General features: G+C 46.5%; 1 protein-coding gene across 3 annotated transcripts; it reads right to left on the reverse strand.

Moving 5' to 3' along the window:
• Positions 1–130: 130 nt before the first annotated feature.
• rpgrip1l (RPGRIP1 like) lies at positions 131–14,455 on the reverse strand. Of its 3 annotated transcripts, none has more exons than XM_037451552.2 (27): positions 14,389–14,455; positions 13,928–14,058; positions 13,599–13,699; positions 13,344–13,476; positions 12,851–13,164; positions 12,676–12,775; positions 12,453–12,596; positions 11,453–11,558; positions 10,824–10,970; positions 10,674–10,747; positions 10,469–10,608; positions 10,289–10,395; positions 10,164–10,214; positions 8,755–8,964; positions 8,282–8,399; positions 7,158–7,604; positions 6,918–7,060; positions 6,374–6,731; positions 5,606–5,748; positions 5,403–5,471; positions 5,246–5,284; positions 4,586–4,724; positions 4,317–4,384; positions 2,157–2,343; positions 949–1,033; positions 736–872; positions 131–664 (listed from the first exon to the last, which is right to left on the reverse strand). In XM_037451552.2, exons 3-27 carry the CDS (start codon positions 13,675–13,677, stop codon positions 516–518), a joined length of 3,687 nt encoding a protein of 1,228 aa, XP_037307449.2. In that variant the 5' UTR covers positions 13,678–13,699; positions 13,928–14,058; positions 14,389–14,455; the 3' UTR covers positions 131–515. The 3 variants fall into 3 exon arrangements, with proteins under 3 accessions (XP_037307449.2, XP_037307448.2, XP_037307451.2); XM_037451551.2 differs by having other exon boundaries at positions 8,282–8,402; XM_037451554.2 differs by lacking the exon at positions 10,164–10,214 and having other exon boundaries at positions 8,282–8,402.
• Positions 14,456–20,758: the final 6,303 nt, after the last annotated feature.

Below are 20,758 nucleotides of genomic sequence, written 5' to 3' on the forward strand. Positions count from 1 at the left end.
CCAGACTGGAACCAGAACCAGATCCAAATCCTTTTTAATCTGAATTCATCATTAAAGAGTCATCAATGACGATGAAGGTATAAGAGCAAAAATGTTGATGATGCCGTCACAACAATAATGAAACTGATTATTTACGGGAAAAACCTTTATTAGAAAACAATGTTAAACAGATAAAAAATATTTTAGGAAAACTGTCACGACATGTCACATATTTATGAATGAATTGAGGCTCCATTAAATAACTACAGTACATTTAAACTATTTCACATCATCTTCAGACATTTACACACATAAAAGTTTGCTCAAATGTAGCATTTTATTTGTGTAATAAACGTCTCATTTCAATGTGAAACAAGTCCATCCTCTGGAGAACATGAACGCAGGTCACAACGCATCCATCTGTTGGTGAGATATTTCAGGCCAAAGTGAATCTAGATCATTTATTGTTTGTCTCCTGATGCTGGACCACATGAAGGTATGAAGTTCTGGTGGTTGCACTGCTTCTGGGTCAATGGTCATGATGATGGAAGCAGAGAGGAGACCGGGGTTGGCTCTTGGTCCAGGTCCAGGTCCTGGTCCTCCATGATGGCCTGCAGAGCCTCCAGTCCCTCTACGGTCACAGTCAGACTGCCGACCACCTGACTGCTGTCCTCCACGTCCACCACTGCAGGACAGAGAGACACTGAGGACCAACAGGAGGAGTTGTGTGTGTGTGGGTTGTGTGTGTGCGCTGACCCTCCAGGCTGGTGTCCACCATGTCCTGTTGTCTCTCCAGGATGTCGGGGATACGGATGAAGGCCGCCCCGACGTCCTCACACTCCCTCTCCTGCTCCTCCTCCTCTGGAGGCTCGCTGACCACCGTGAACCGAATTCTGCCCCCCAACAACAACAAAGTCAACGCACACAAATGAATTATTCATGTGTGTGAGCTTCAAGTGACCCCCCCACCTCTCCATGTGAGGATGTCCTCCCTGCAGGACTCGTCTCAGCAGGCGGCGCCGCGCCCCGTTGTTCTCAGAGTCCACAGGAATCACTAAGAAGCCACAGCACGAGGTCAGAGGTCAACAGGAAGAGGGCAGATTATTGGGGTTTATCTCCTTCTAAAGTAAAAAAGTGATATCAAAATTATATTCAGTACCTTGAGGTTTAAAGTAGTACCCTGAGGTGTAAAGTAGTACCCTGAGGTGTAAAGTAGTACCCTGAGGTTTAAAGTAGTACCCTGAGGTGTAAAGTAGTACCCTGAGGTTTAAAGTAGTACCCCGAGGTGTAAAGTAGTACCCTCAGGTGTAAAGTAGTACCCTGAGGTGTAAAGTAGTAGCCTGAGGTGTAAAGTAGTAGCCTGAGGTTTATAGTAGTACCCTGAGGTTTAAAGTAGTACCCTGAGGTTTAAAGTAGTACCCTGAGGTGTAAAGTAGTACCCTGAGGTTTAAAGTAGTACCCTGAGGTTTAAAGTAGTACCCTGAGGTGTAAAGTAGTACCCTGAGGTTTAAAGTAGTACCCCGAGGTGTAAAGTAGTACCCTCAGGTGTAAAGTAGTACCCTGAGGTGTAAAGTAGTACCCTGAGGTGTAAAGTAGTACCCTGAGGTTTAAAGTAGTACCCTGAGGTGTAAAGTAGTACCCTGAGGTGTAAAGTAGTACCCTGAGGTTTAAAGTAGTACCCTGGGGTGTAAAGTAGTACCCTGGGGTGTAAAGTAGTACCCTGAGGTGTAAAGTAGTACCCTGAGGTGTAAAGTAGTACCCTGAGGTTTAAAGTAGTACCCTGAGGTGTAAAGTAGTACCCTGAGGTTTAAAGTAGTACCCTGAGGTGTAAAGTAGTACCCTGAGGTTTAAAGTAGTACCCTGAGGTGTAAAGTAGTACCCTGAGGTGTAAAGTAGTACCCTGAGGTTTAAAGTAGTACCCTGAGGTGTAGGGTAGTACCCTGAGGTTTAGAGTAGTACCATGAGGTGTAAAGTAGTACCCTGAGGTTTAAAGTAGTACCCTGAGGTGTAAAGTAGTACCCTGAGGTGTAAAGTAGTACCCTGAGGTGTAAAGTAGTACCCTGAGGTGTAAAGTAGTACCCTGAGGTTTAAAGTAGTACCCTGAGGTGTAAAGTAGTACCCTGAGGTTTGTGTGATGAACAGAGGGGGAGGAGAAGCGTTGCATGAAGCCCTCTGACCTTTGCTGTAGTTGAAGTTGATGCTCTTGCCGTGGGGGGGTTTGGGCAGAGACAGGGGTGTTTCCTCGGTGGGCAGATCCAGCAGCGAGTACTCCACAAACAGACGCACCACGCTGCCATCCAGGGACACCCGTGACTCTGGTCTCAAGGTCAGAGACACAACCTCCAGCCGGACTCGCTGCAATGGCTGGAGGAGAGTTTGGATCAAGATGTCTGATGATTATCGTCATTGCAGCACCATGAAGAATCTTCTCTTCCACAAGGATGTGTCCTTTAACTCTCATTTGTCTTGAAAGAAATGCATTGTTTTCATCTACGTAATTTATTAAAAATCACCCACTTCCTGGCTAGAGAGAAAATGGGTTCATGCATTTGTTACTTCACGGTTAGATAACTACAATTCTTTATTATCTGTGCATGGTAGTTCCATCTGATGGTGGTTATAACTGATGTTGGTTATAACTGATGTTGGTTATAACTGATGTTGGTTATAACTGATGGTGGTTATAACTGATGGTGATTACATCTGATGGTGGTTCTATCTGATGGTGGTTATAACTGATGGTGGTTATAACTGATGTTGGTTATAACTGATGGTGGTTATAACTGATGTTGGTTATAACTGATGTTGGTTATAACTGATGGTGGTTATAACTGATGGTGGTTACATCTGATGGTGGTTACAACTGATGGTGGTTATAACTGATGGTGGTTATAACTGATGTTGGTTATAACTGATGTTGGTTATAACTGATGGTGGTTATAACTGATGGTGGTTCTACCTGATGGTGGTTATAACTGATGGTGGTTATAACTGATGTTGGTTATAACTGATGTTGGTTATAACTGATGGTGGTTACATCTGATGGTGGTTATAACTGATGGTGGTTATAACTGATGGTGGTTATAACTGATGGTGGTTATAACTGATGGTGGTTCTACCTGATGTTGGTTATAACTGATGTTGGTTATAACTGATGGTGGTTATAACTGATGGTGGTTCTACCTGATGGTGGTTATAACTGATGGTGGTTATAACTGATGGTGGTTATAACTGATGGTGGTTACATCTGATGGTGGTTATAACTGATGGTGGTTATAACTGATGGTGGTTATAACTGATGGTGGTTATAACTGATGGTGGTTACATCTGATGGTGGTTACATCTGATGGTGGTTATAACTGATGGTGGTTATAGCTGATGGTGGTTATAACTGATGGTGGTTATAACTGATGGTGGTTACATCTGATGGTGGTTATAACTGATGGTGGTTATAACTGATGGTGGTTATAACTGATGGTGGTTACATCTGATGGTGGTTATAACTGATGGTGGTTATAGCTGATGGTGGTTATAACTGATGGTGGTTATAACTGATGGTGGTTACATCTGATGGTGGTTATAACTGATGGTGGTTATAACTGATGGTGGTTATAACTGATGGTGGTTATAACTGATGGTGGTTACATCTGATGGTGGTTATAACTGATGGTGGTTATAACTGATGGTGGTTATAACTGATGTTGGTTATAACTGATGTTGGTTATAACTGATGGTGGTTATAACTGATGGTGGTTATAACTGATGGTGGTTGTCCCTGAAGTGATTCTGCCGCACAGACTCATCACAGTCCGTCCATCCCAGGAGTGAAATCTTCCTCCAACGTTCTCCCTAAATGTTTCTTTCGTTTTTGTCCCCATTGAAGGTTTTTTTCATTTTTGGGGGAGATTTTCCTGTGCAGATGTGATGGAAGGAGGACACAGGATGTGTAGAGACTGCAAAGCCCTCTGAGACTAATTTGTGATTTGGGGCAATACAAGATTAATTCAATTAAATTATCATCCTAATCCACGGTGCACCTGATACGATCAATACCTCTCTGAGCAGACATGAGTGGGTTAACAGATCTAACAATTATTCTGCTGCAGCTTCCTGTCTCCAATTTAGTGCAAATCCGAAGTCTGGACAGAAGATAAAAACATCTGAAGAACCGTTGAATGATTAATGGAGACAGATAAAGTAGAATTCTTTCTTACTCAGAAACAAACCTTCTGCTTGGAGGCAGAATCCAGATTGAAGCCAAACAAACACAAAGGCCCCCCCGGAGCTGCTCGTTAACAACATAACGATCCGAGGAGGTAAACAAGAGCTCCACTGACCTTCCTCTCTGCCGCCCGCCCATGAACGATGATGTCATCGCTGTCCGACCGGGACGACTCGTCCACATCTGGGGGGGGGGGGGGGGGGGGGGGCAAAGAACACAATCCAGTCAAGGAGCTTTTTCTCATAGGGTCGTCGTTAACATTTATGAAGGGCGCTCTAAAGATCGTTGGCAGAAGCGTTGGATATTTACGAGGAGCTTTGGTAAACAACAACATTCATTGTTTATCACTTCCTCATGTGGCCGATTCCATCAACTCTTCCTCACCTTCCACCATGTCCTCAGAGACCTCAGAGGCGTCAGAAGGAGAGCCGGCCACCACCAGCTGACCTTCAGAGAAGTGAGACTCTTCCTCCTCCTCCTCCTCCTCCTCCTCTGTGGTGTTGGGAGGAGGAGCAAACACAGGCTGCAAAACCCAAAACACAGGAATCCATCACATTCAGTCTCCACAATGTTCCTGATCAAATGCAGCAGGAACAGAGATCTTCTTCCTTCTAAGAGGGGCGATTGTAACATTCAGAAGGTTTACCCACAGATAAAATACAACATTAACAACATTAACAACTACGTTAAAGAATAGTCGGGTTTTATTTAGCTGAGAAAAACACATTTATCTTTATTTAGGGGGCAGGGCATCGGCCTTTCTGGTAACACACACACACACACACACACACACGCACACACACACAAAACATCTGTCAGCATACAAACAAAAGTGAAACCTAATTTTTACCTCTTTGTTTAAGCAAACACAGCTGCTCATTTATCTCATTAATATTAAGCATTTCATTGCCAGTGAATATTTATGCCTTTATAAAGGTGACTTTGTTGTAAAATAACCTTAAGTCAATACTATGACTACTTTAACTACCTTTATGTACTTTATGTACTGCAGTCTGGTTAAAATGCAAGAAGTCTTTTATGTACCTTCATAGCAGCTGGTGCAGTGTCTCTCATGTCCTCCTCCTGAAGAGGAGCAGAAGACACAGAAACAGCTGACGTCTCTTTATAAAACATCAATGTTAAATGAAGAGGAAAAGTCCAGTTTAGTGTTTGGGCCCCATGGTGCACCTGATATCCTCACCTGGTCCTCTGGAGCAGACGCATCTCTGAATGAGACCTTTTTGTCTCTCACTAGTTTTGGCCGAGCGGCCTGATGAGACACAACAGATCAGATACATGCGTTTATTTCATCTTATTTACTGCCATTCATGTTTGAATATGTGTCCTGTGAAACTATACATGAGCAATAACTGAATAATTAAAAGAAAGAGGTGCTCTGCTGACCTTTGACCCCAATGCCTCAGGGTGCCCACTCCCCACCTCCTCCTCCCTCTCCTCCTCCCTCTCCTGGTAGGTGGACGTCCACTCCAGCGTCACTTGGATGAGGCCGGCGTTGAGTCCGGAGGGATCAGTGAGCTGGAAAAGTCCTGAGAGGAAAATACTTTATTATCATTATTAATACAGGAGGAGAATATAGGAGATTCTTCCACTGTTATGAAATCCATTCTTATCTTTAATTATAATCCATATAGAGTCGAGATGGAGAGTGGGAGGAAGAAAAGGAGGATGATGAAGGGACAGATGGGGAGGAGCTTGTAACACTGCATTGTCCTACAGGGCAGCTGGTTCCATAGATGCTGGTTACTTGTGCTTCTTGGAGTTTATAAAAGTAGGGTTGGAGCCTTCAGTTATCAAGCTCCTCTTTAGTGGAACCAGCTTCCACTTTCACAGAGATACTGATATCACACAGTCAGCTCATTAAAGACGTTCCTCTTTGGACCTGGCTGGTCCAGACTGAGCTGCTCTAGGTCTGGACTGCTGGAGGACTTCTTAGGACACACCAAGCTCCTCTTTCACTCTCACTCTCTCCTTCTACAATAATCCACGTTTTATTAATGCACATCACTAATTCAGCTCCTTCCCAGTTAATCAGAGATGAATATCAAACCGTGACTTCACAGTTCAGCTTCTTAAACCTGATTCATCGATTTACCAACACTGTTACTGTCTCCTAATTCTCCGTTGTCATGGAGACCAGACAATGACCCTCACCAGAGATCCCCTGGTCCCGGGACAGAGGCAGCAGAGGCACCCGGGCCCTCCCCAGGTAGGCGTCCATACGCTCCTCCTCCTGGTCGAACACGTAGAGGAGCAGGGCCTCCGACCTCAGGTACCGGTCCAGCTCCGTGTCCATGGCGACGGGGTAGGACCTCAGGTCCTGGAATTGGGGGGAGGCACAGTGAAAGGCGGTGGCGGTCGGGTGGTCCCCAAAGTCATAGAACTTGTAGACCACAAAGGGGCTCGGCAGGGACACAGAGGCCCCGGACGTCCTCAGGTCTCTGCAGCCATGGATTGTGAGGAGGAGCTGGTTCCAGCCAGGCGGGAGCTGCAGGGGAGGAACAGGAGGAGACTACAGGAGGAGGAAGAAGAGAAGAAACCAGAGCTTTATGAGTTAGGTAGAGGAGGTACAGGAGGACAAAGAGTTCATGAGTAGACAAAGAGCAGGAGCAGGTAGAACTACAGGCTTATGAGGAGGAGGAAAGGAGTAACAGGTCCATGAAGAGACAAGAGGAGGAGGGAGGAGGAGCTGTGGTACCTGTGCGTCCTGGTTCAGAGTGTTGCTGAGGTCGTCCTTCTCCTTCAGCTTCTCTCTGTGCAGACGGAGGGTCTCCGTCAGCGGAACCTTCAGCTTCATCCAGTAGTCCACAGAGCCAAAGGAGCGAGCCTCGTCAGACACACCTGGACAGGTAGACCAGGGATGAAGACAAACCAGGACAGGTAGAAGCACCTGGACAGGTGTGTCTGAGTCCCATGTCCCATGTCCGTGGTCACTTACCAACAAGCGGCACGCTGCCCCGGACCCCCCCCTCTTGCTCCAGCAGGGCCTGCAGGCGTATGCGCCCCCCCGCCAGCATCCTCCAGTCCAGTCCCAGGGCCTGTTGCAGCTCCACAACCACTGAGCCCCGCAGCAGGTAGTCCAGCAGCTCCTGGTCCACCGTCACTGGGTACCGGGACGTGAAGCCGTACCGCGGCGCCCGGCCCCTGGCCACTGGGGTGGAGTGCAGCTCGAAGGAGTAGAAGGAGTAGGTGCAGAAGGTGGAGAGCTCGGCGTCCCCCAGGAGCCGCAGGGCAGACGGCGAGATGGAGGCGCTGACCACCTTGAGCTCCACCAGGTTCTCTCCTCCTTCCAGGTGGAGAGGTTCCTCCTCAAACCCATCTTCATCTGGGACGTCCTGTTTGAAGACAGAGGGTGTGGTGCCGTAGGACAGGACTTGGAGCTGAGCTAAAGAGGAGGAAACACTTTAATGGTCGTTTGTGACTTCAGTTCAAAAGCAACGACAATCAATCACATTCAATTATTGATATGCAGTTCCACCCGAAGGTTTCGACACGTTTACTCATTCGATTCCTTGAGAAAATGTGTCCAAACTCACTTTCTATTTGACATGAAAAGATGCATTACGTTCTTTGTGCTTCTTTCAGTCGGTACACGTGAGATTCAGTGTACGATGCACTAAACATCACTCCAAGAGAAAAGGGGATACAAAAATTAAGAAATAGGATAAATGAAATAGAAATAAAATCAAGCGATGAATAAATAGTAGAGGTCCACTGAGTGAAGTACTGTAGGTGCCACACATGTAGGAGAGAGGGTCACAGTCCAGACACACCTCGTTGTGTTAATAATGCTGTGACAAGACCCCATCGTTTTGTAAAGCCTTAGTGAAGATGTTATTCAGTCCATTTGATAGATGTCCAATATTTTTGGATCCATATATCGTAGGCAGGGGGATCCGGCTGGAAGCATCTGATAGTTACACCCTTCAGTGCTGCTGGGAGCATGTCTTTTTTGGCTCTCCCATCCGGGCCTTCAGGTATTGCTCCCAGTAGAGCTGCTTTGGGCTCTAGCTGGAATCAAACAGGACATCCTCCATAACTAAGAGGCTTATCAATTAATACCTTCCAGTCTTTGGATCTTAGCGGTCCTGGAGTCCAGTAGAGAGACCTGCTGCTCAAGCTTCTGCTCCCACGTCACTCTGTCGGCCTCCATCTTTTTCAACACCGCCTCAAGCTCCGCCTCCTCAGAGACAACAGGGTCACTAGCAGCTTCACAAAGGATGCACACACACACCAGCATGTGCATCCATTACACATATAGAAATATGTACAGAAATGAACAGATGGGCCTTTTTTCACAATATGAGTAAGAAGCTGAATATTTGATAAACTTAAACATAGTGATTGACCATGAGGTGACCAGTGGAGAACTTAGTAGAAGGTCCTAAAAGGCTGACAGGGCATCGCAAATCTACTGGTGAAGTAAAACGATTTCATGGACAAGACAACGAAGGAACCACCAGCATCTAGTCAAAGTATTATTATTGTATTAGTACTGAAAGCTACGATGTGATGTGTGCTGGTCTGAGCTTCACCTTGTAGCCCTTGCTGATCTTGCCCTCCATGCTGAGGAGGTTCCTGGTCTTCTCTAGTTCCTGGATGGTCTCGGCGTGAATGGCCCGCAACTCTCGCACGTCACCCTCTGCACCCAGGCCAACTCCTCCTCCTCCTCCTCCTCCTCCTTCCTCTGCCTTCTCATCCTCCTTCAGGAAGCTCAGATGTCCACTCCGCTGAGACCTACGCTTCTGTGAAGACACCCCGTTTAGACCTCTGGGTGTCCAGTGGGAACCAGTATCAAACGTTTTCAACAGATTCTAGTTCAACAATTAATGGAAAATATGCCTCTGGGTTCAGAGGTGGTTCAGAAGGTTCTTGGGTTGAGATGGATCTAGATTAGAGGTGGTTCAGAAGGTTCTTGGGTTGAGATGGATCTAGATTAGAGGTGGTTCAGAAGGTTCTTGGGTTGAGATGGATCTAGATTAGAGGTGGTTCAGAGGGTTCTTGGGTTGAGATGGATCTAGATTAGAGGTGGTTCAGAGGGTTCTTGGGTTGAGATGGATCTAGATTAGAGGTGGTTCAGAGGGTTCTTGGGTTGAGATGGATCTAGATTAGAGGTGGTTCAGGGGGTTCTTGGGTTGAGATGGATCTAGATTAGAGGTGGTTCAGAGGGTTCTTGGGTTGAGATGGATCTAGATTAGAGGTGGTTCAGAGGGTTTTTGGGTTGAGATGGATCTAGATTAGAGGTGGTTCAGAGGGTTCTTGGGTTGAGATGGATCTAGATTAGAGGTGGTTCAGGGGGTTCTTGGGTTGAGATGGATCTAGATTAGAGGTGGTTCAGAGGGTTCTTGGGTTGAGATGGATCTAGATTAGAGGTGGTTCAGAGGGTTTTTGGGTTGAGATGGATCTAGATTAGAGGTGGTTCAGAGGGTTCTTGGGTTGAGATGGATCTAGATTAGAGGTGGTTCAGAGGGTTCTTGGGTTGAGATGGATCTAGATTAGAGGTGGTTCAGAAGGTTCTTGGGTTGAGATGGATCTAGATTAGAGGTGGTTCAGAGGGTTCTTGGGTTGAGATGGATCTAGATTAGAGGTGGTTCAGAGGGTTCTTGGGTTGAGATGGATCTAGATTAGAGGTGGTTCAGAGGGTTCTTGGGTTGAGATGGATCTAGATTAGAGGTGGTTCAGAAGGTTCTTGGGTTGAGATGGATCTAGATTAGAGGTGGTTCAGAGGGTTCTTGGGTTGAGATGGATCTAGATTAGAGGTGGTTCAGAGGGTTTGTGCATGGAGATGTTGCCATGTGAGGGGTTCAGACGGAGGATGTTGGGTGTGTACAGACTGCATGTGTAAAGCCCTCTGAGATCAATTTGTAATTTGGGACTAAACTAAATGAAATGGTTGTGAGGCTAGGGGTCAGAAGTAAGGGTTGAGAGGTTTTATACCAGTGACCTTGATGAGCAGGAGAGCCTCGGTGAGTTCAGCCTCGTCGTACTCCTTCTCCTTCAACAAGCACAACACCAGTAAGACACACTGACTTTATTATCATCATTACTCCTAACATCTCTTCCTCTCACCCTGCTGTAGATGCCTAGGCGCTGGTTTACTTCCTCCAGCTGCTGCTTCTGTTCCAGAAACTGGAGATGAAGTTTCTTATTGTCTTCTATCAGCTTCTGGTTTGCGTCTGAAATGAGTAACAATGAGTCCATCCTCTTGAAAACATTCAAATCCTGAGATGAATTAATGTTCTCCTTCACCTCTCTCGGCCTCGAACTTATGCAGGATCTCGTTCTTGTCGATGAGGTCAGCCTTTAGCGTCGCTTCCAGCTGGGCAACCTGGAGCTTCAGCTGCTGCTCTTGAGTCTGACCTTTCTGCTGCAGGGACACGGCCATGGCTCTGGAAGAAAAAAACGTGAGAAGGTTCTCCACGAAGCAAGTGAAAAGGTTCAGAGACTTCCTCACCTGTTGAGCAGCTGCTCGTTATTGTCCTTCAACAAGTCCCTTTCCTGCTCCGCCTCGTTCATCCTCTCTTGCAGCTACACCAGACAAGAAACCTTTTCACATGAAGCTGCCATGGCTCACAGAGTCCAACAGAACCTCTGTGGTCCTCACCTCCTCCATCTTCATCCTTGATATGGAGGAGCTCTGCAGCCTTGTCTCTAGCTCAGAGCTCCTCAACCTCTCAGTCTTCAGTTGAGCCGACAGCTCCTCCACCTTCAGCATGGCGCTGCTGTGAACGAGCTTCAGGTTCCTCTGACTCTGGAACACAGCGTGAAGCAAAAGGTTCTTCTAGAGGGTCTCCCTCCTCCTCTCAGTTCATTCCTCCCCTTCCCCTCTTCCCTCCTTCGTCCTCCCCCCTTACTCTCCCCTCCTCCCCTTTCTCCTCCCGTTTCTTTGTGTCCTCACCTTCTCTTCTCGCTCTCACCTGCTCCTGTCGTATTTCCCTCTCTTTCACCCTCTTCCTCTCCTTTTATGAACTTTTAAAAAGGTGGTTCCATGGAAATCACAGAGGTGTTCTCGCTGATTTTGTTTATTTTTGGGCCAAAATACAGAAAAAACATCACACACTTTGGTAAATTTTCTGCACAACTGGTGTTTGGCTGACTCCCCAAAACGGGATGCAGGATGTTGTCAGTGTGGAGCTAGTCCAGGTCCTGAAGGCCCGCCTCTTCTTCCCCCTCCTCATCTGCCTCCTCCCCCTCTACCTTACATCACACATGTGTGATGTCATCGGTGTGTACCTCCTGCAGCTGTAGAAACCGTCCCTCCAGCTCCGTCACCCTGTTGGTTCGCTCCATCAGCTGCTTCTGGAGTTTGATCATCACCATGTTCCCACTGACGTGAGTCCTGAGAGGAGAAGCAGAGGAAGACAGTGACCTGCTGAAAGTGGCCCTCCTCCTGTCTTCACCACACACTGTGCACCACTGTACAACAATCCAACCCAAGACACAAAACCAAACTTCCAAAGTGCAGAAAACAGGTGGGAGTGGTCCACGCTGTCAAGGGCTCTCTCCTGATCCAAAGACACAACACCGAAGTGTCTCTAATGAAATAAAAAGGTTGTCCTTTATGGTCAAATACGTTTGGTCTGAATGTTCCACTGTGGCCAACTTAGTCAGTGCAGAGGAGAGCCACCGGCCTCCAGGTCTCCTTTCTTCAGCAGCAGGGGAAGCAGCGCTCGCTGACAGGAGACCAGAAGACATCCTGTTCTCAAACTCCCCAACAGAACCCCCCAAGTCCAGCACAAGTCCATTCCCCAAGTGTTTGAAAAAGTCCAGGTAGAAACCACAGATCCCGACGCCAACTCCTCCAGCGTCAGCTGTCTCCTCCGGGCTGAAGTGCTCTTCTGTGCCGTGGTCCTCTTCAGGTTGCAGAAGAAACACCTCAACAACGCCCGGCTACGCCCGATTACTCCACACACAGAGCAGAAGACTCACTAGAACATGACCCCAAGACCAGGAACAATTCCTACCAACATTAAAACAAAAGTTCTTTCTTCAAGGAATGAAACATTGATCAACTTTCTTTCGAGCTGTTTTTCTCTCTGGTTTGGGTTGTCAGAATAAATGTCCTGTTCCTTTAAAAACAGAACCCTGATGACTAGAATGTGTCTGTTTCTGTGCACTTCCAGTCCTATTTCCTCTATTTCTCTATTTGCTTTTTCTTTTTGTGCACTCGTGACGTGTTCAGGGACCGTGGGAGAAAGTGGTTTTCTGGGGGAACCACAGAACAACACGGTACCTCAGTTTGGAGGTCTGCTGCTCTCGGAACTGCAAGAGTCTCTCCTCAAACTCTGCCTCCTTCCTCCTCAGCTCCTCCCTCAGCTGCTCTGACGCCACCTCCATCTCCTCCATTTGGATCCTCTGGTGCTCCACCACGTTCTCCCTGGTTCCCACAGGGAATGTTAACAGACTAAAGAACTAAAGAACATGGAGTGGCTGCTTTGGTTGTTCATTAAACTCACAGGTGACGGAGTTCTGCTCGCGCCTCCTCCAGGAGGCTGTGTCCAAACCGAGGTAAGAGGCCCGGGGGGGGGTGGCTGACTCCCTCTGAACTACGGGTACCTGAGGGGACAAACCCGGTTTCTACCCGTGGATCGTCTGAATGGAGGGAATGACCTGGAGGGGGTCAGAACCTACTTGTGGGCAGAGCCTGACGAGGAGAGGGGACGTTGTCCCTCAGCCTCTTCAGCCCGGAGTTCACTCGGGACTGGACCTGGCGGTACGGAGACGACCTCCTGCTGTGGGAGGTGATGAGCTGCTGCTTGGCCACCAGAAGGCGCTGCTTCAGCACCTCCTTCTCCGCCTCGACACTCCGCAACTTCTCCTGGAGCTCCTCCATCATCTCCTCCATCTCCACGTCACGAAGTCTGGAGGCTGGCGGACCGCCCCCCGCCGCCAGCTGCTCCATACGACCACGGTCCTTCACCAGCCTCATCAGCTTGGTGCCCAGCCTGGGGGGTGGGAAGAGGAAGAGGTGAGGCTTAAAAAGAGAAGTAAAGGCCCAATCTCAGTGTTCCGTCTGAACCATGACCCCCCCAGAGACTCACTGAGGTCTCCTGCTGGGGGGCCGAGTGTGAGAGTGCGTGAGGGCTTCTGTCTGTGTGTGTCTGTGTGCGTCTTTGTGTCTCACTTCCTAATCTTGTCCTCTTGCTTGTGAACATGCTGTTTGAGGAGCAGGGTCTCCTCGTAGAGTCGTAGGAATCGGTCCTCCAGCTCCTCTCTAGAGACACGAGAGATGTCCTGTTTGTCCACCGCCGACCATTCTGTCCCCATTAATCACACACACACACACACACACACACACACACACACACACACAGTTTGTAAGACACAGCTCCAGTGATCAGTTTCCTAAATGAATGACATGGTGAAACCACATGGAGACCTGGTGCGGGGCGGGACAGGTTCACTGTGACATCTCTGACGGGAACATCAGCTGCTGTCTCATCATGGAAGGTGGACATGTCTCACGTCTCACACAGTTAGCTGTGAAAAAACATCACGCCAGACTTCATTGGTACATTTAGAACATTTGAACTAACATCACACTGACAAAGAAGACAGATATGAGACTATCTCCTCTAGTGAATTCAGTTAAAATGATTCCATGCAGCGCAAATGGATATTTGTATTCTAGTGACAAACTAGGAGCCTTTAATTAAACGTTAATTATTAATTATGTCCTACAGATCCTGCTGCAGCCCGTCAACACACCGCAGCAACAAGAGCTGCTTCTAAAAGAATCCCAGTCACAGGAGCCACAGCATCTCAGGGTTCTTCAAGGTTCTTCTGGGTTCTTCTGGCCATCATCGGGAGGATGAAATGACGCTTCTCCGGTCACGCAGCTAAAAAGACGCCAGATTTGAAGCGCAGTCTCCGACGTGATTTGAGCAGACAATTAACGTTCCTGCCGTTACGTCTGTAAAGTTGTTTTTGCGTTAATACAATCTGATGTGTAGTGTTTATTGTTCTGTTCAACGGAACTATTGAAACAAAGTCGAATCTCAAAACTCGCAGCGAGTTTACATTAGCTTCGTTAGCTCATTTAGCTAACGTCAGCTCAGTAAGAAGGCAAACTAGGTGAACGTTATGGTGTCATAATTGTGATGTTCATGTCTTCGTATCATGCATTTAGTTTAAAGGCTCTTAAAATTTCATTTTGGATAATGTCTTACCTTTATTTTTTCGGAACACGGTTGCTACCGAAAACATTACAATTCACGTCGTCAAGATGGAACCACGCATGCGCCGAGAGAAGAGGTTTCTGGGTAATGTAGTTATTTAGGCTCAAAGGGACTCAAGTCTGCATGTATTTATTAATGAGCCTGGCCCTGGACCCCACATGAACATAGAATATGAAGATGTCAAAACACATGAACCCTGACAGGCTGTTAGATAGATCTCATTTAAAGTGGACATTACATTACATTATAACATTACATTATATGTTATTTAACTGACGCTTTTATCCAAAGCGACTTATAATGAGTGCATTTCAACCCTAAGGATACAAACATGGACACATCCAGGGATCACCAGGCCATGGTGTCTCCCCATCACTGCCACTTCCTCCGGGTGAGACCTTTGACCCCCGGGGCTTGTCTCTCAGCAGCAGCTCATCAGAGAGTCGGCCTGTTAATCCATGATGCCTGCAGACGTTATGTCCAGAAGGCCTGGCCTCCACCTCCACATCTCTGATGATCTTCACATCCAACATTTAGCTACGATGAAGGCCTGGAGACCTGATTTATGAAGCAGGGACATTTTTTCTAATATTCATTTATGCATAAGGGTGGACTAAATAATAGGTCCAGCTCTCAGCCTCAGAATGCTGATGATGATGATGATGGAGAAGGGCCGCTAGGGGGCAGCTGGTTGACATGAAGATGAGTCCTTCAGACATCAGAGGGACTCAAGACAGGTTTTATTACATGAACTATTCAGATAATTCAATTATTTTGATACATATATATTATATTGTATCATATTATATAACATCACCTTGTATTACGACTGATCGTCAGAGCGCTTGTTCCACCGTTGGGAGGAACAAATCTTCAAAGATACCCGCCCTCCTCTGACTGCGATTGGTTCGTTTCAGGTTCACGGCCAATCAAACCATCGATTGCACAGAGTATTACCCAATCAGGGGACAAGCTCTGCCCCGTAGTGATTCAAAACGAGACGCGCTATTTTATATTATATCTTACAAATATTACTGGGTATATTCCATGTTTCAAAAACATAAATAGACACACATTGACTATTTGTAAAATGTATTTTTTTAATACATTAAAATTGCCCTCTTTGGGCCGGCCACAGATATGTATAAAGGAGACATCTAGCCTTCATATACTGTATATCTAAGGTTGAGGGACCCTGCTCTAGAGAAAGTCTTCGTAGTGACGTAGTTCACACAATAAAAGATAAAAGACCACCAGGTCAGTCCTGGTTGTGGACTCGTCTTCACAGCCGTCCACTTGCTATCCTGTGGGATCCAGATGTTCCAGAGCAACAGCTGGGAACAAGCAGTCCTCTGAGACAAAATCATCCAGATTATTTTTTAACCTTGAATTAACCTCTACCATCAGAATGATCAATTTACATAAACACAACTGAGCCTGGATCAGCGGGCCTCTGGCCTCCGTGTGATGTCCAGCACGCTCCCACGCTTACCTCCGTCTGTCCCCCCGTCTCTAATCTTCATGACCTCTCTCATGACGTGTAATCAGCTCAGAGTTCACTACTGGGAACACTATGAGGAGTTTTGGACCGTCTCCACAGAGCTGAGGACAGAAAAGCTGAAGGGGATCAGACTTGTGCACCAGGATCTGAGACATGGACAGTGAATGTGTGTATATATATGGGCAGTAGATGGGTCTCCTAGTGTCTCTTATCATCTCCTATTGGCCCTTCTTGTCTAATTTTTACTCCTATTTTCACCCTTGTCCTATTGTCTCTTGTCCTCTAAATGTCCTCAGAGGATCATCGGTTCTCTTAAGGGGTGTACAAGTAACCATCCGTCCTCTGGAAGTAAAGTGAGACATTCTAAAAGTGTCTCAGAGACGGATCCTTGGCTCATGTGAGATGAATCCTGTGAGATCACGAGAGGGATCAGATCTCAACTCACTTCTTCATCGCCGCAAAACTATTTGTCTTTTCAAGTTTTGAGATGAAGTTGGCGGGTTATTTCTCTTAAACTAGCATCTTCTTTAAAGCTGAGCCTGTCAGATGCATGTTTGATGCGGGTCTCTGGGGGACCAGCGAGAAGCGATAGAAGGAAGACGAGGGCGTCAATTAAGAGACAGACACTTCAAAATGGAGGCGATTAAACTTGGAAATCTTTAAAATGCTCCCCACAGAATTGTCTCCTCTGAGGAAAAAAGTCCCCAAAGTTCACAGCTTGATTCCACAGCAAGAAGAGAGGACAGACAAGCGCTATTTATTTTGGTAACAACATGTCTCCTCCTCAATGTCCCTGTCTCTATGAACTTACAACCTGCCATAACTTCTAAAGAGGGACGTCAGGGAAAAACAAGGCAACCTCCTATGAGACGCTTTGAAAGACAGGACACCTCCTATGAGACGCTTTGAAAGACAGGACACCTCCTATGAGATGCTTTATAAGACAGGACACCTCCTATGAGACGCTTTGAAAGACAGGACAACTCCTATGAGATGCTTTATAAGACAGGACACCTCCTATGAGACGCTTTGAAAGACAGGACACCTCCTATGAGACGCTTTGAAAGACAGGACACCTCCTATGAGACGCTTTGAAAGACAGGACACCTCCTATGAGACGCTTTATAAGACAGGACACCTCCTATGAGACGCTTTATAAGACAGGACACCTCCTATGAGACGCTTTATAAGACAGGACACCTCCTATGAGACGCTTTGAAAGACAGGGCACCTCCTATGAGACGCTTTGAAAGACAGGGCACCTCCTATGAGACGCTTTGAAAGACAGGACACCTCCTATGAGACCCTTTTTTAAGACAGGACACCTCCTATGAGACGCTTTATAAGACAGGACACCTCCTATGAGACGCTTTGAAAGACAGGACACCTCCTATGAGACGCTTTGAAAGACAGGACACCTCCTATGAGATGCTTTATAAGACAGGACACCTCCTATGAGACGCTTTGAAAGACAGGACAACTCCTATGAGATGCTTTATAAGACAGGACACCTCCTATGAGACGCTTTGAAAGACAGGACACCTCCTATGAGACGCTTTGAAAGACAGGACACCTCCTATGAGACGCTTTGAAAGACAGGACACCTCCTATGAGACGCTTTATAAGACAGGACACCTCCTATGAGACGCTTTATAAGACAGGACACCTCCTATGAGACGCTTTATAAGACAGGACACCTCCTATGAGACGCTTTGAAAGACAGGGCACCTCCTATGAGACGCTTTGAAAGACAGGGCACCTCCTATGAGACGCTTTGAAAGACAGGACACCTCCTATGAGACCCTTTTTTAAGACAGGACACCTCCTATGAGACGCTTTATAAGACAGGACACCTCCTATGAGACGCTTTGAAAGACAGGACACCTCCTATGAGACGCTTTGAAAGACAGGACACCTCCTATGAGATGCTTTATAAGACAGGACACCTCCTATGAGACGCTTTGAAAGACAGGACAACTCCTATGAGATGCTTTATAAGACAGGACACCTCCTATGAGACGCTTTGAAAGACAGGACACCTCCTATGAGACGCTTTGAAAGACAGGACACCTCCTATGAGACGCTTTGAAAGACAGGACACCTCCTATGAGACGCTTTATAAGACAGGACACCTCCTATGAGACGCTTTGAAAGACAGGACACCTCCTATGAGACGCTTTATAAGACAGGACACCTCCTATGAGATGCTTTATAAGACAGGACACCTCCTATGAGACGCTTTGAAAGACAGGGCACCTCCTATGAGACGCTTTGAAAGACAGGACACCTCCTATGAGACCCTTTTTTAAGACAGGACACCTCCTATGAGACGCTTTATAAGACAGGACACCTCCTATGAGACGCTTTGAAAGACAGGACACCTCCTATGAGACGCTTTGAAAGACAGGACACCTCCTATGAGATGCTTTATAAGACAGGACACCTCCTATGAGACGCTTTGAAAGACAGGACAACTCCTATGAGATGCTTTATAAGACAGGACACCTCCTATGAGACGCTTTGAAAGACAGGACACCTCCTATGAGACGCTTTGAAAGACAGGGCACCTCCTATGAGACGCTTTGAAAGACAGGACACCTCCTATGAGACGCTTTATAAGACAGGACACCTCCTATGAGACGCTTTGAAAGACAGGACACCTCCTATGAGATGCTTTATAAGACAGGACACCTCCTATGAGACGCTTTGAAAGACAGGACACCTCCTATGAGACGCTTTGAAAGACAGGACACCTCCTATGAGACGCTTTATAAGACAGGACACCTCCTATGAGACGCTTTGAAAGACAGGACACCTCCTATGAGACGCTTTATAAGACAGGACACCTCCTATGAGATGCTTTATAAGACAGGACACCTCCTATGAGACGCTTTGAAAGACAGGACACCTCCTATGAGACGCTTTATAAGACAGGACACCTCCTATGAGACGCTTTATAAGACAGGACACCTCCTATGAGACGCTTTGAAAGACAGGACACCTCCTATGAGACGCTTTATAAGACAGGACACCTCCTATGAGACCCTTTTTTAAGACAGGACACCTCCTATGAGACGCTTTATAAGACAGGACACCTCCTATGAGACGCTTTATAAGACAGGACACCTCCTATGAGACGCTTTGAAAGACAGGACACCTCCTATGAGACGCTTTATAAGACAGGACACCTCCTATGAGATGCTTTATAAGACAGGACACCTCCTATGAGACGCTTTGAAAGACAGGACACCTCCTATGAGACGCTTTATAAGACAGGACACCTCCTATGAGACGCTTTATAAGACAGGACACCTCCTATGAGACGCTTTGAAAGACAGGACACCTCCTATGAGACGCTTTATAAGACAGGACACCTCCTATGAGACCCTTTTTTAAGACAGGACACCTCCTATGAGACGCTTTATAAGACAGGACACCTCCTATGAGACGCTTTATAAGACAGGACACCTACTATGAGATGCTTTGAAAGACAGGACACCTCCTATGAGACGCTTTGAAAGACAGGACACCTCCTATGAGACGCTTTATGAGACAGGACACCTCCTATGAGACGCTTTATAAGACAGGACACCTCCTATGAGACGCTTTATAAGACAGGACACCTCCTGTGAGACGCTTTATAAGACAGGACACCTCCTATGAGACGCTTTATAAGACAGGACACCTCCTATGAGACGCTTTATAAGACAGGACACCTCCTGTGAGATGCCTTAACGTGTATTAGAGTATTTCTGTGTTTTTCATTGTAGTAATACGACACAAAGAATGTGCTGTGATGTGAGAGCATGTCCATGATGGGGGACATTAGGTATATGAGGACAGTTAGGTTAAGGACATATTTGATGGACTGTGAAGAAAACAAGTATTTATCTGGAAATTCATCAACAGGATGGTCCAAAAAAGGACGTCCATGTTCCAGAAGACACTTTTGTCTTTAACGTAACAGGATCGTATTTTGTTCATCTGTGGAAACTGATTCAGAGAATGAATGAATGAGGAAATGAAAGCGATGGTGGTTCTATCTGTTGATGGTTCTATCTGATGGTGGTTCTATCTGATGGTGGTTCTATCTGTTGATGGTTCTATCTGATGATGGTTCTATCTGATGGTGGTTCTATCTGTTGATGGTTCTATCTGATGGTGGTTCTATCTGATGGTGGTTCTATCTGTTGATGGTTCTATCTGTTGGTGGTTCTATCTGTTGATGGTTCTATCTGATGGTGGTTCTATCTGATGGTGGTTCTATCTGTTGATGGTTCTATCTGTTGGTGGTTCTATCTGTTGATGGTTCTATCTGATGGTGGTTCTATCTGATGGTGGTTCTATCTGTTGGTGGTTCTATCTGATGGTGGTTCTATCTGATGGTGGTTCTATCTGTTGGTGGTTCTATCTGATGGTGGTTCTATCTGTTGGTGGTTCTATCTGTTGGTGGTTCTATCTGATGGTGGTTCTATCTGATGGTGGTTCTATCTGATGGTGGTTCTATCTGATGGTGGTTCTATCTGTTGATGGTTCTATCTGATGGTGGTTCTATCTGATGGTGGTTCTATCTGTTGATGGTTCTATCTGTTGGTGGTTCTATCTGATGGTGGTTCTATCTGTTGATGGTTCTATCTGTTGGTGGTTCTATCTGTTGGTGGTTCTATCTGATGGTGGTTCTATCTGTTGGTGGTTCTATCTGTTGATGGTTCTATCTGATGGTGGTTCTATCTGATGGTGGTTCTATCTGTTGATGGTTCTATCTGTTGGTGGTTCTATCTGATGGTGATTCTATCTGTTGATGGTTCTATCTGATGGTGGTTCTATCTGATCTCTACGCCCCTGCGCGTGGTCTCCTGG

The sequence above is a fragment of the Pungitius pungitius genome, chromosome 6 (genome assembly GCF_949316345.1).
Source record: "Pungitius pungitius chromosome 6, fPunPun2.1, whole genome shotgun sequence".
Lineage (NCBI taxonomy): Eukaryota > Metazoa > Chordata > Actinopteri > Perciformes > Gasterosteidae > Pungitius > Pungitius pungitius.

Bases quoted from the DNA above. Each gene is read 5' to 3' on its own strand.
- rpgrip1l (XM_037451551.2), bottom strand. From the start codon at position 13,677: ATGTCCACCTTCCATGATGAGACAGCAGCTGATGTTCCCGTCAGAGAT. The intron at 5,472-5,605 runs GTCAGCAGAGCA...GTGTCTCATCAG, and splicing joins CTGAGGCATTGGGGTCAAAG to GCCGCTCGGCCAAAACTAGT. The intron at 2,344-4,316 runs GTCAGTGGAGCT...ACTCTCCTCCAG, and splicing joins GGCGGGCGGCAGAGAGGAAG to CCATTGCAGCGAGTCCGGCT.